The sequence below is a fragment of the Blennius ocellaris genome, assembly GCF_963422515.1.
Source record: "Blennius ocellaris genome assembly, chromosome: 8".
NCBI classification, from domain to species: Eukaryota; Metazoa; Chordata; class Actinopteri; order Blenniiformes; family Blenniidae; genus Blennius; species Blennius ocellaris.
The window spans coordinates 6308344-6321917 of NC_137657.1; the positions used below are offsets into that span (position 1 = coordinate 6308344).

The window sequence follows — 13574 nt, forward strand, 5'->3', positions numbered from 1 at the left end:
GAAGTTAACCTGCGTCCGTCTGCAAAAAATACCAAAAGATAAAGAACCTTGGTCGTGTTGTTGAAGCTTGTTCTTGATAGTATCTTGTCGTAAAATCAGACTTTAAACATGAACTTTAATGTTTGGCCCAATTAATTAGAAAATGTATTGAACACAGACATTCTAAATTCACTTTGGGTACAATATATTGATTATGGATAAAAATGGGCGACTGAGTGCAAAAAACATCACTAAAGTTTTGTCAGTTGAAGAGAAACCTGTTCGTTGTAGTCCAAGCTTCTTAGTGACTTTTTGTAAAACCAGGACTGAACTTTAAGTTTTGGCTCGATTAGCTTGATAACCTAACAAAGAAATTAAAGTTGAACTTCTGAATAATTGATCGATTATTGATCAAAACTACATTTACTTTCCAGAAAGTGCATTTTATTTGAGGTAAATCTGAATCCAAACTATCTGTGAGTGCGATTGAATGACGTCACAGAGAGACGAGCTGCCCGCCTCCAGCGCCGCTTTCCGAGTGTGTGTGGAGGAACATTAAGGGAACATTTGCGAGTGTGTTGACGAGCTAAATAAAAGATGAGGAGAGGGCACGTGGGAGCAGTGTTGTTTAGACTCGGGCTTCCTTCTTGATTTGAGGAGGTAATTAAAGGCGGCGCGGTATCTGTTAAAGTCATCACGTGTTTTACATTCGCTGCTGCTGCGCCGAATATAAAAGGGACACTAGCTGCCATTTTCATTTTGTGGATTTTATCCAGACCGGGTATGGGTTTGATATCGACCGCGGCATTACGTGAAGCTACTGGTGGAAATTATGCATCACATCACGTAACGGTGTGCCTAATTAAGTGTATGGATCAGAAAATCAATTGGGAATGCTTTCCTCCTTTCACGAAGAGATTGGTTAAGCTCAGAGTTAAATGTTAGTCAGCTCATGAAAGTGATATTTCACCCTGGAAGAACATTTGTGCACACTAGCATGCACACCACAACGCGGTTTCTGGAACGTTCAAGCTGTACAAACATCTGATTGTATCGTCATCGCAGGTTTACAGGGGGCGAAAAATATTTTGCAAATCTGTAACCTTGGAGGGGTAAAAAAAAAAAAAAAAAAATTGGAGAAATGACAGGATTTGAATTTAGCTGCACCATTTGCTACTGAAATGCAGGTGGTATTCGGTTGTGGGCGTGCGAGCTGGAAACAGGAAGCTGTTGCACCAGAGTGAAACGTTTGTATTTCGGCGTTACTTGGGGAGTTAGTGTGGTTAGACGGATGCAGTCAGAGAGGCGTTTCGGGGCCCAACAGTGCAATCCCCTGCAGGTCAGAGGTCACTGCGGATGCACGTTCTTCCCCCTTACCCTCCATCTCCACACTGATTGGCGCCGAGTCAGGTGACCCTTGTTCCCCCATGGGGGGAGGGCGATCGGGACCTGTACCTCTTTCAGGGTCACCTGCCTCCTTTGGGAATGCCGCCCCATGATAGGTTGTGCTGGCGCTTGTTGTGGGTGTGGTCTTCCCTGTGGTTGTAGCGAAGGGGGAAGAGGAGGAGGAGGAGGAGGAGGAGGAAGAGGAGGAGAACGAGAAGGAAGAGGAGGAGGAAGGGAGGGGGGGCAACAGAGTGAGTGATTAGTGAAAATGTGAATCAGCCCCGGACAATCAACTTCAGAGAAATGAGGGTGAGGCCTGATTGGGGAGAACACCGTCACCTGTTAACACAAAAAATCTGCAATGATTGTGAGCAACATGATGAGCACGCACACACACACACACATGCACGCGCACGCACACACACACCACACACGCAAAAGTTATTTCAGTTAATTTCGCCAGAATACCTTGCCAGCTGCTTAAACCCACATGCAATTCCCTCAGCACACACACTGTGCTTCTGGCTTGTCAATATTTGCAGGAACATCCAGAACCCAGCGATAGCTTCTGCAGAGCCCCGATTATCTCCGTCAGAAATCACTCGCTCCAAACGAGGAGAAGAAAAAGAAAAGAAAAAAAGTCTAATTTCTGTTTGTGACTTTGAACGAATGCTGCTATTTAAGGAACGTAATATAATCTGAATCCACACAGAGTGCAGTTAAACTTCTGGGGAAACTTTTGTGTTTAGACATGAACGTGCCTTCAAAGTAAAAGCCTAAATCCTCAAGACGCTGTTGTGATCAGGGGCTGCACGATATCGGGCACAGATCAGTAACGAGATGATTTGTGATTAAATGACACATTTAAGTAAATGATGACACGAGGAGCATGAATGCATGGCAACATAACGCAGCATGCATGTTGTGCGCACTAACATTTTCCATTACAGCGCGCAGCCCGTCATGTGATCGCGTCTGGGAGACGTTCTCTCTGTGCAGCAACGACTGAGGGACGGCCGAGCCACAGTTTCCCAGCTGGTCACTTCACAGAGACGTTGAATATGTGTTGGGATGTTTTTCCTCAAGTCTGTGTTTATGCAGAAGGTCTGCTGTTTGAGCTGCTGCATGATGTTTGGGAACATTCCAGAATGTACTGTTATGTCCAAAGAAGCTTCCGAGGTCAAAGGAGATCGTTCTGTCTGAAGACAAAACAGTGTGTGTGTGTGTGTGTGTGTGTGTGTGTGTGTGTGTGTGTGTGTGTGTGTGTTTGTTCTTGGTATGAAAACTTGACTGAATCAAATCCACATGGTAAACAAACACTTGAACAAACGTTACTGAAAGCAAAATGACTTTAGATGAAAGACACAGAGGGGGAGTGGTTTGCATGGATCACTTTGTCCTGGTTTCTTCCCACACTCCAGATGTTTTTTGAGGTTAATTGGTGACTGAGGCTCCGTTTACGTGACGTTTCAAGTGAAAATGCATACTTTTTGCAATTTTGTTTTAGAAAAGCTTCACATTTACACGGCAACCTTTTGGAAATGACAGAAATGCTGAAAAACGATGTCATTTTAACCCCGCAAACATGCAGCAGAGAACAAAACCCTACAAACACGGACATTCGTATGGACAAGACGGTCAAGTTGGATTGTTATTATGGTGACGGCCGACTATAAATTCTAATAACATTGTTCTTATCTGTCTACTGAGCATGTGCAAAAGAACTACTTACTACCGTGTTTCCATAGAGACAGAGACAGAGTCAGAGGATATCGACTCCATTGTTCTTATTTTCCATTTGGCCATTTTCATAAAGTCGCTTTCCAGTGTCTCAGAGCACCCAATACACAAAAAGATTTCTGTCTTCACTTGAAAACAATGCCATGTGAATGAGGCCTGAATTGCCTGCTGATATTAATAATAGATAATCAGCTTCATTGAGTGAAGGTTGTGAGCAAATTGAGTGTGTGTGATAGTCCGTCTCTCTTTGTTTGACCTGGGATGGACGAGTGACCAGTCTGGGTTGTGACCTGCATTTACCCACAGTCACCTTGGATCAGTTTTAGACCTCTGAAGTTGTAAAAAAAACGAAAGAAAAAAAAAAACTAGTGTAGAAAATGAATTCTGTGCAGTCTGCAAACTGGAGCAGATTTAGTTTGAACGTTCCCAGAATTGTGAGAGAATGAGTAACTTCAACACAGTAGTCTCATAACCTTGATTAACAAGCTCCTTTTACAGACACACTCTGCTATTCTTTTAACCTCAACCCACCATTAAAAGTCTTTCTCTGACACCGTTTTCACAGGTAAGTAGATACGGTTACTTCCAGGCAGCCAGATGCTGGCGGCTCCTCTCCCCGCCGCCTCACCTGAGCGCCGTCGCCTCGGGACACAGCAGCAAATATTACAACAACCCGGTTTGGACCCACTTCAAATATGTGCCGAGACGCTGGCTGGGCGCTGGCTGCCACGGGCCGGCATCATCACACATATTTATCTTCATGACAGAGTCCACATCTTGATTGCATGATTAGCCCTTTGTTGTCCTTGAGGTACGGCGAGCAGCACGCCGCGATTGGCTAACGCCGGCGCACTAACAAGGAGAAGGTCTCTCTCTCTCTCTCTCTCTCGACAGTGTTCACTCTGAATGAGACGCCCTGTCAGCTCGCCATCTGCGCCGGGCAAATTAAAACTGTTTGGTCCTGGCATTTCGGACAATAGCTCCATGTCTTCATCATTACTTTATTCATTTATCACAATTTTATTCTGCATGCAGCGTTAAAAAAAAAAACCCAAACAAAATAATTTGTCATGGTTTGCTTTCCCTGAGCCGATTGTAGGTAATAAAGGAGTATTTACAAGCAGACGCTCGTCTCGTTTGGCTGACGGGGGAAGTGGAAGAAAGAAAACGCTCCCGTCTTTGGTGTGAACAGAGCCCCCATGTGACAGCGGCTTTGTTCGGCATATGGGGTGTTTCATTGTCTCGGAAAGCCGATAATTGATCTTCTGCACAGAGACTTAAAAGGCTTTTACTGTGAATCAGCTTGAAAAAAATAAACAAATAAAACAGGCGCACGCACTCACACACACACACTCAGACACCAAACACACTGACTGAAGACTTCAAACAGCGTGGCGAAGCATCGGGGTGTTGAGAACCCTGTGGGATGAAGCGGTAGGGTTGCTCATCAAGTCTCGCCACCGGCCGAGTGGTAGTTCCTCCAGCGGGGAGACTGGACTGAGGCTCTGTGGGACGGAGGGTCCGGCCCGAAGCTCCACGCCACACAAAGCGCCCTCTGTCCGGAGGGAGAGACGGCGAGACGCAGGACGGATGGCTCTGCGGAGCCAAACATCTCCCCGCGTGACTGGCTGAGCGCCGACGCTAATCGCCGACTCGGATCGGCCGCCGCCGCCGCCATTAGGCCCCCCATGTCCCAATTTGTCCGGTGACAAGAGCGATGCGACTTTAAAAAAAAAAAAAAGAAAAAGTTGAGACGGGTGCGGATGAAAGTGAATGTGGTCCGGTCGGCGGCTATCTGATTGAAATGGACAAGTTTTGAATGTTGCTGTGATAGAAAAATTGCTCCCAACGCCGCCTCCTCAATCTTATCTGAGCGCCGGCCAGCTTCCAGGCGTTTCTATTTCTATTCCGGCCGAGCCGGGGGCCGGGCGGCGCGGCCGGTGGGGGAGTAATGGGACGTGACGGGGATGATGATCCTTCTTGATGCAGGGCATTAGGCAGCCCGGCCGGCACAGAGCTCCTGGTCCGTCAAGGCTTCAGACAATGACTTCAATGTTTAAGCCGCCGCACCGGCTGAGAGGCAGAAGAGGCTCCAACCATTCAACGGCCCCAGTAAAAGACCCTGGAAACACCCATGTTCATAAGGGGGACAACATTTAACTGCAGGCGTGTAGCTGAAAAAAAAAAAAAAATCCTCTATTCACAGTAAAGGAGAGACGATGGAAGATGAACTCGGTTTTTCTGCCATGATCTGATTATTTCTCATAAATGTACTTTGTACAAGTGATAACTAAGCAGCTACATGAGGAACTAATAGCTTCTATAAAGTGTCTCCAGTAATTAAGTTTTAAGTTTCAGTATTTCATCATCTCCTTGCTCGATGAGGCCCATATCGAGTTTTGCATTTGTCATGTGACTTCTAGATTGGGGAAATGGAACCTTTGAAATGATTCAATGGAGAAATGAGTCTGAGCATTTTCCAAAAGTTTCCACCATTAATAATATTATGATTAAAGTTGATATATGTATATATATCTCATGATAAAGTCGGTAACTTTTATGTTTCGGTACATTTAAAAAGCTATTACTTTCATTTCAAGGAGTTCAGTTGGTATTTTGTTTTGTGTCTACTTTTGCTTTCCCTGTTAATATCAGACTCCAGTCGAACAACAACAAAGTGACACGAAGCACGTTTTGTATCTCACAATACAACATGTTTGCATCTGAAAGCCTCCCTTTACAGATTAGAAGATGATAATAAAACGCTAAAGAACTTGCAGTGCCACGGCTTCATACATATTTATGACAATGATTGAAACAACAGAGGAGAATCGTCTCATATCTGTTGTGTACGAACATCGATCGTCTGCATCGCAAAACACCGGAGAGCCGCACATGAAAGTGGTGCCGCAGTTAAGACTGGAAAAAGATTTAAAACAGTATTTATGATTAATGGATTTCTTGTTAGGTGTGGTACCTTTTACTTTACAGACTCTGCTGTGAAACCTCGGTTTGTGTGATTTATCTGTGGGAACATCCGAACCTCGGTGTGTGTGTGTGTGTGTGTGTGTGTGTGTGTGTGTGTGTGTGTGTAAGGGAGGGATTCCCGCTGATGTTTTGACTCCTTTATAGAATTTCATAAGCAATCCTGAGCTCTAAGCGGGTAGAAATTCCACCCCGATAAGTCTCAGGAGTGCATTTAGCCGACACTCCGCTTTGCTTTGGAGGTTATTAAATTTTAGCTCTGTAATATGAGTCATAGAAGCTTTCAATAAGTTGTCGCTGCAAATCCTTTGTTTTGATGTTTAAAAGGTTAGCGTGCAAAGTGAGTCTGACAAATATTTGCTGGTTTATAAAGCTTTCAAGTTTCTATTCTTTATACCCAGGCGACACAACCCGACTGAGGAATTCTTCCCTGTTGCACGTTGGATGTTGTTCCACTCGACTGTCTCAAGTGTTTGTGCTGAGACGAACTGGACCCGTCAGAGTCCATCGTCCCCTTTGACCGCGAATCGATTTGAGCTGTAAAATATTATGACTTAATCTTCTTTTCTAATGCAGGTAGCAGAATTGCTGCTTTTCAGCAATTCTTTAATGCAGGGGTGTCAAACGTGCGCCAAAACTGGCCTGTAAGAGGATCCAATCTGGTCTGAAAATCCATTAAGTAAATTGTAAAAAACCCAAAAACAAATAAAATTAAGAGTGGGGGACAGAATGCAACACCGAGCTGAGATATCGGTGATGTTACCATGAGAGATAGCTGCTACGGTGCTATCAAACTCACCTCAAAGTCATGTCGTCAGGGTTAGTTTGTAAAAACACCCATGATGCAACAGCTACAGAGGAAGTGTATGTGTGTGTGTGTGTATATATATATATATATATATATATATATATTAGACAATTTCATTAAAGTTTTCATTAAAACTGCCTTTATATTGAGATTGTAATCATTTTCTGTAGTGTTTGTTTTTTGTCAACATATCGATATTTCATCACGTATACTCTGCAAAACAACAAAGAAAAATAGTCTGAATATGTGGCTCCTGATTTAAAATTTATTTGACACCCTAATAAGGCTCCTATGCTGCAAACAACAATTCATGTTTAGTCAATTTATTACAGAGAGTCCAGCAACTAATCCATAGCATTTTTAGCAATAGACAGTGGAACAGAATTATTTTTGATCAGTGTTCCTTTACAATAAATTCTTGTATGATTATAAATGTCATAAACGGGTTGATTTAAGTCTATAATGTCAAACTAAATGCTTAGTAAGTTGAAGATTCCCAGGATTTTGCATTAATGGCCACTTACCTCCCAAAAACTGAACCATTCAAAACATTTTCCAATAAGTGTAATTCAAAAGCTTCTAAAAGACCCCACACTAAAAATAGTTGTTGCAAAGCACATAATATGGTTGCAAAATTTTGCCAACGGCGGTTTTTGGATCAACTACATCTTCAATAATAAGAAAAAGTGCCTGCTGGGTTGGTTTAGTTTCTGATTGATTCTTCAGTAAATTCGCAGCGGGGGAAAAAATAAAAATAAAGTGAAGCAGGTAAATAAATCCACTGACCATACGCCGAATCCAGCGCCGTGTTCTGCTTGCGAGTCGTCGCCAGAACGTCTGGAAAGCGGAAAGAGGAAACAACATGATTACTGCGTGCAGTTTATTACTTGTACATTTTTTTTTTTTTCCTTTCTTGAGCTACAGCTTGAAAAGAAGTGTCTAATTTACCCCGTTTGTGATTCTCATCACACCGCAGACACAAAGCAGCTATAAACAACCCACTTTTCTTACATAAAAACACTTCCATGAGCAAATGCTTAATTAACATGGAGAGATTGAGAGCAGTGTTCCAGCAGGGATTGTGAACGGGGGCGGACTAACAACTCAAGCTCCTTCAAGATGAAGCGAGTCGCGGCCCGAGCTGAAATAAATACACCGTAATGCTCCATTATCCTTGTATACTTGCAATCACTTGTGCCGGCGGCCATCAGGACCCGACGACAGTCGCAGGACTTGTTATATCTTGATTTCTTGTAATTTCTATTATTGCTTATTAAAATGATTGAGGGTAAATGAATGTGTGCGTCTCACCGTGGCAGGTGTCAGGATACTGCTGGTAGCCGTTCTGCACGTCCTGCTCGAACCCGCCCCTGAAAGAACAAAGACAAACACTCCGATCAGAACATTTGCATCAATTTCATTTCGCGGAATGCCCGTTCCCAACAAAGCACCTCTTTGCAAAATTGCCTCTGCTCAACGAGGACGCTTGGGAGACGGAGAGGCGAAGCGCATGTTAACGCCGTGTAATTTGTTTTGTGTCTGGACGAGGCCGGAGGGTCTGCGGCTGCCGGTGACCGGACCTGACCGGGAGGACGACACGCTCGCCCACGCTTCCTTCCACAAGGCCGCATGGCGTCAATTTGAAGGCGTTCAGCAGATTTCAGGAGTTGGTCTGTGGTGGAAAAACCTCCGTGTGTCCTCATTGTGCCTCTTTTACCTTAAACAACACGTCCCAATTCAAAATCTTGAGCTGTTCGATTCTGGAAATATTTGAATATCTGAACTGAATTTTTGTCGAAATCAGTCAACACAACATCAAGAACACCTAAAATGCCAGTTTAGTCTGCACATAAGAACCTCTTGATGAAAATTGAACATTGTTTTTTATTTTCACTCATTGAAGATTAATTGAAGGTTGTTCTTTTTATTATTGTCACGGTTACAGACACAATAGCATTCTATTTGGCACACTCTATCAGCAGCATGAAAAGACAGGTTGTATAAAGCAATGTTAAATATAATTAAAAATAAAGATAAAACATACAACCGGAATACATACAAATAAAAAGATGGAATGCGTGGACCAAAGATATGAACATTACATTACCATAATATTGCAGCTAAACATGGATGTTGCACACATCATCAGGGAGAAAACAAGTGACAGCTTCACAGGTCACTTATGTGGATATAAACTAGATAACCTATGAAAAGATAATAGACATTTGGGAAAACAACGAGGAACTTAAAGGTAAAGACTTGAACAAACGCCATAAGAGCATTTAAAAGATGGGGGAAAGTACAAAACCCTGACTGCTTGGAGTGAAACCTGTCCTCGTTTTGCCTCAACAAGTCTCCCACGCTTCAGTCGACTTGTGTTTCTTTCTACCTCCGGTCGCAGTCTGTTCTCAGCGCTTTAGTGTTCTGCCGGTCAAATTGGCAGCTGCAGGTTTCCTGCTCTGCCTTAACATGTGTTTGTGGAACAGCAGTTAATAAATACATTTAAAAAAAAAAAAAATAAAGAGAAAAATCTCGAGGGGAAGAGTGCCGGTTGACTTCGACTGACACCAAAAGCTGTCATTTGCCACCAATATTTCCACGGAGACGTCGCCCGATCTTGTACCACCTGCTGCTATTGACACAGGAACTATCTAGACAAGACCTGCACGGCGAACTTTCTGCAGAAATGAGAAAAAAATAAACTGAAAGTAAAAAAAAAAAAAAAAAGCTCTATATCCAGGTGTTACTTGTCAAAAGTAGTTTTTAAAAAAAATTTATGTTTTGCACTTAAGGAAAGCAATGTGTTTTTTTAAAACAGATTTTTATCAATTCACTGGCTTACAGGAGAATATAGAGACTGAGGAGTTTTTTTTTTTAGCACTGCTTTTTCTTTTTTAATTATTTTGCAATGCTTAATTGACTTTAACAATAAGGACGTGTCACACAGTCATTCACTCCTATTTCTCTGCATAGAGCAAACTTCACACCGCTGCATCATCAGATATCTGTAAATCTAGATAACATAAGTCTATACCACACTCTAAAGGTGCAGCATGTAAAATACGATTAATTATAGTAAGACACCGAAAAATTCAGATTTTTGTTCAGGAGACACACACATCCCAATTTCATCTGGAGTTTGTATAAGTGGTAAAATAGTGCTATAATACATTTAAAACATTCATCTAACCCAACATCATCTAACCCAAAAAAACATTTTAAATTTAAATGTTTTGTTTTCACTAAGGTCACAGTATACCTAATAAAAATGTCTATTTCTTCACAAAACCACACAATTGCTATGGAAAATGACTACAATCGTGAAATAAAGCCAATTTTAATGAAACCGTCTGGTGCAAAATACTGATAATTGTCAAATTATGGACATGGGTTATGGGTATTTTTTACAAACTCTTTTGTTTGTGACCCCTGCCCTGAAAACTCAAGCTGCTGTTCTTATGGTCCATCTACTTGCAAATGTGCATGGGAATTATTTACTACCGCCGAGGTGCACATGTACGCTAGCAGCATTTCATAAAAGTTGCATTTCCCCCATTTTAAAGCGTTGGGGGGAGGGGGAAGTCTACTTTTCACTTGAAAACCTTGTCGTGTCAACAAGGCCTGGTGTTGAAATTAGGGTACAACCAGTTCCCACCCCTTGATTTGCTCCGTCTAGAATCTAGAACATGTCCTCTAAAATAACAAAAAGGCTCAATTGCATCAAGTAAGTTCCTCCGCTGTGCATTTTCTGCCTGTCTGGACTTAGCGGTACAGAATCCAAGTCCTGTTGGTTCACGTACTGCACAAGAAAGCCAAGCTGACAAATATTGATTTCCTGCCGCTCTGATGAAAATGTGCCGACGATTGATACGCCGCTCTCGCCCCGTGCCGACACTCCGCCTCCCACCTCCAGTCAATCAGAAATCAACGGCTCATCGGTACGCGTCCGTCGGGCGGTTGAGCAATGAGATTGAACCGACGCACGGTGGAGTGGAAGCGCTTCCCGCCTGGCAGAGCCTCGCTTCCACGCCAGCCAGCCCTCCCACACTTCGTAATGAAGCAAATAAAACAGACACGGGCTGCGGTGCCGCACGAGCTCCAGCATAATGATCCACTATCTCCCGAGAAACACTTTGTACGGAGCATGCATGCACGCCTACCCCATAACAAACCAATTAGTTCCTTATATAAGCTAAACACAAACATGCATCTCGCACAGGCGTCACGCAAACACCCGACTTCCAGCATCCGTCTGCAATAAGCTAGCAAACTCCCTGGAACAGCACGCGCCGGCTCGGCGCAGACACAAGGCAAACAACACAAAACACGTAATCCCAAACACAAACATACTTCTCGGCACCTGAGAGAGGCAATAAGGTCTAAATTGGAGGCATAAACAAGTAAACATCAAGAAAGCAATAAGGCTAAACCCGGTTAGGAGGGAAAGAAATGAGCTCAAAGAATTATTCACTTCTATTTCCTCGCCAGCGGGTTTTCTATTCACATACACGCACACACGGTGCACTAAATCACACCTCTCGTTACGTCTGAGCACCCCGACTTTCCTGTAGTGACTTCCCGTGTCGTCTGAGGAGGGAAGAGAGTGAAGAAAGCCGGTGATTAACAAATCAAAGAACAGCAGACTGATGCTCGAGAATAAAGGAGCCTCGGCGAGAGAGAAGAGAAGAAGCCGCCGCTTTAGAAGACGTGTTGCCCCCCCCCCAACTTTGAACAGCGAAGCACACAGACTCGTGTGATTAAAAAAAAAGGACTGCAAAGTTTTTCTTCTTGTTTTAATCGCGGGGAGGAGTTTAGTAGTCTTTAGCACAGATTGAGGCATTTTGCTCAGAAACACCTTAATGCTCACCTCCCAAGCAAAGTCGGGTCCGACTTGAAATCCACAGTTCAAAGATCAATCCCATACTAAGTATTTATTAATTTCCGAACATGTACAAAAAAAAAAAAGAAAACTTTGTTAATCCTACCCCTTTATATCTTCGTTTTTTTCTTCTTTCTTAATTTTCGTCACTTCTATATGACAATTTCCCCACACAATGTTGTTCTATCCTACACTGGAATAATAAAAGCAGTGGTAATGTATACAGACATATTATTGCCCATCAACAGTGCAACACAATTACCCACAAGGCCTTGCTCCAGAATTCTCTCCCTCTCTTTGATAGCCAGATAGATAGATATAGACAGACTGGTGTGTAGCGTCTAAACAAATAACCATTCAATTTTTACTATTTTTTTCTTCTGGTGGCACAGAGTATACAAGACTAAAATGTCTAATATAAAATGACTACAATTGCAACATAAAGTCAATTTTAATGAAACCTTCTGGGGCGAAACTGTGAAATGTTTGAAAACTTCCTCTGTAGCTTTTGCACTGTGGTTGTTTTTACAAACTCCCCCTGACAGCAGGGTGTTGAGGCTAGTTTGAGAGCAATGGGGCCGCGAGCTCTCATGGCAGCATCACTGACATCTCAGCTCGGGTCTCAGTGTCGTCTTGTGTCGCCACTCTTAACTAAATTTGACACAATTTCCTTGGTGGTTTGCCCGGATGGGAGCCTCTTGCAGACTCGTTTTAGCCCGCGGGCCTGATGTTTGACATCCCCGTTTAAAAAGATTTTTTTTTATTGTTTTCCCACGTTATCATGTTGCAGTCACATTGTGCTGCGAGGAAAATGTCCCTTTTGATGTCGTAACGCAGAGTCAAGTTTGGTTCACCACCTTTTCCACTTCAGCAGCCACAAATAGAAACTTTCTTTAGAAAGCTGCAAGTTTCCACTTTTGTTTACATGCAAACAAACAAAGGAGCGGTTTTACATGCTGAACTCAGAAACACTTTTCTTCTCCAGCAGTTGATTGAAAATAGGCTTAAGCGTCTTAAAACCCTTTCGCACAAAGGAGGTCAAATTCTGAAGTGGGTCACCAAGGGAAGGGGAAGGATGTGAAGTTCACACTGTGCACTAGAGTAACCAAAGCTTGTACACTGAACGGCGTTAACGAGCAGGAAGTCGGGTCACCTTCATATTTGCCGAAGCACGGCAGACTCATCGGCTCTCTTCACCGTGACCGACCTTCGCTGGTGTTCATGCACATGAATAAACAGCTGCCCACGAGGACCGCCGAGCAGGAATTCAATTCGCCTCGCTCGACTTTCCACACACCAGGAAGTGGGCTGCTTTTACCACAGACCCCCCCCCCCCCCCCCACTGGCCTCATGCTGCCATCTCAGAATTAATGGTAGCGCTCTCGGTCGGCCTGACACACCAAACTAAACGCAGCCTCTCCACCTCGCGCCGCCGTTTCAGCCCGTGAAGGTTATTTGCATCCTGCCGCCGCCGCTGATGATGATACAAGAGCTTTTTGCACTTAATGACACATTGCTGATTACATTCAGCAGACCAGAGGGGGGCAAAAATATATATATTTCGGCCTTTCATTTTACTGAACGCAGTGGCAAACAACGTGTTGCACAGATGAACTCAGCTCAGGTGACTATGTGCATGACAAATTAACACCTCCGGATGGGAATCCATAAATAAAACAAAAGTCCGGCTGAAAATAATCTGATCACGTTGAGCCGCCATGACAACGCAGAGAACCGCAAGAGAAAACACGTGTTGCTCCATCTGCGAAACAAAAAAAAAAAAAATACAAACTACAT

The 13574-nt window shown here is 43.3% G+C and overlaps 1 protein-coding gene across 2 annotated transcripts in view; it reads right to left on the reverse strand.

The window, feature by feature from the left end:
* sema6cb (semaphorin 6Cb) overlaps positions 1-13574 on the reverse strand; it is a 201060-nt gene that overhangs the window by 20871 nt on the left and 166615 nt on the right. For both annotated transcript variants that reach the window (XM_080501600.1, XM_080501601.1), the window contains 3 exons: positions 8210-8268; positions 7685-7735; positions 1357-1515 (listed from right to left, as the gene is read on the reverse strand). In XM_080501600.1, the coding sequence (XP_080357726.1) occupies positions 1357-1515; positions 7685-7735; positions 8210-8268 (269 nt within the window). The remainder of the gene's footprint in view (positions 1-1356; positions 1516-7684; positions 7736-8209; positions 8269-13574) is intronic.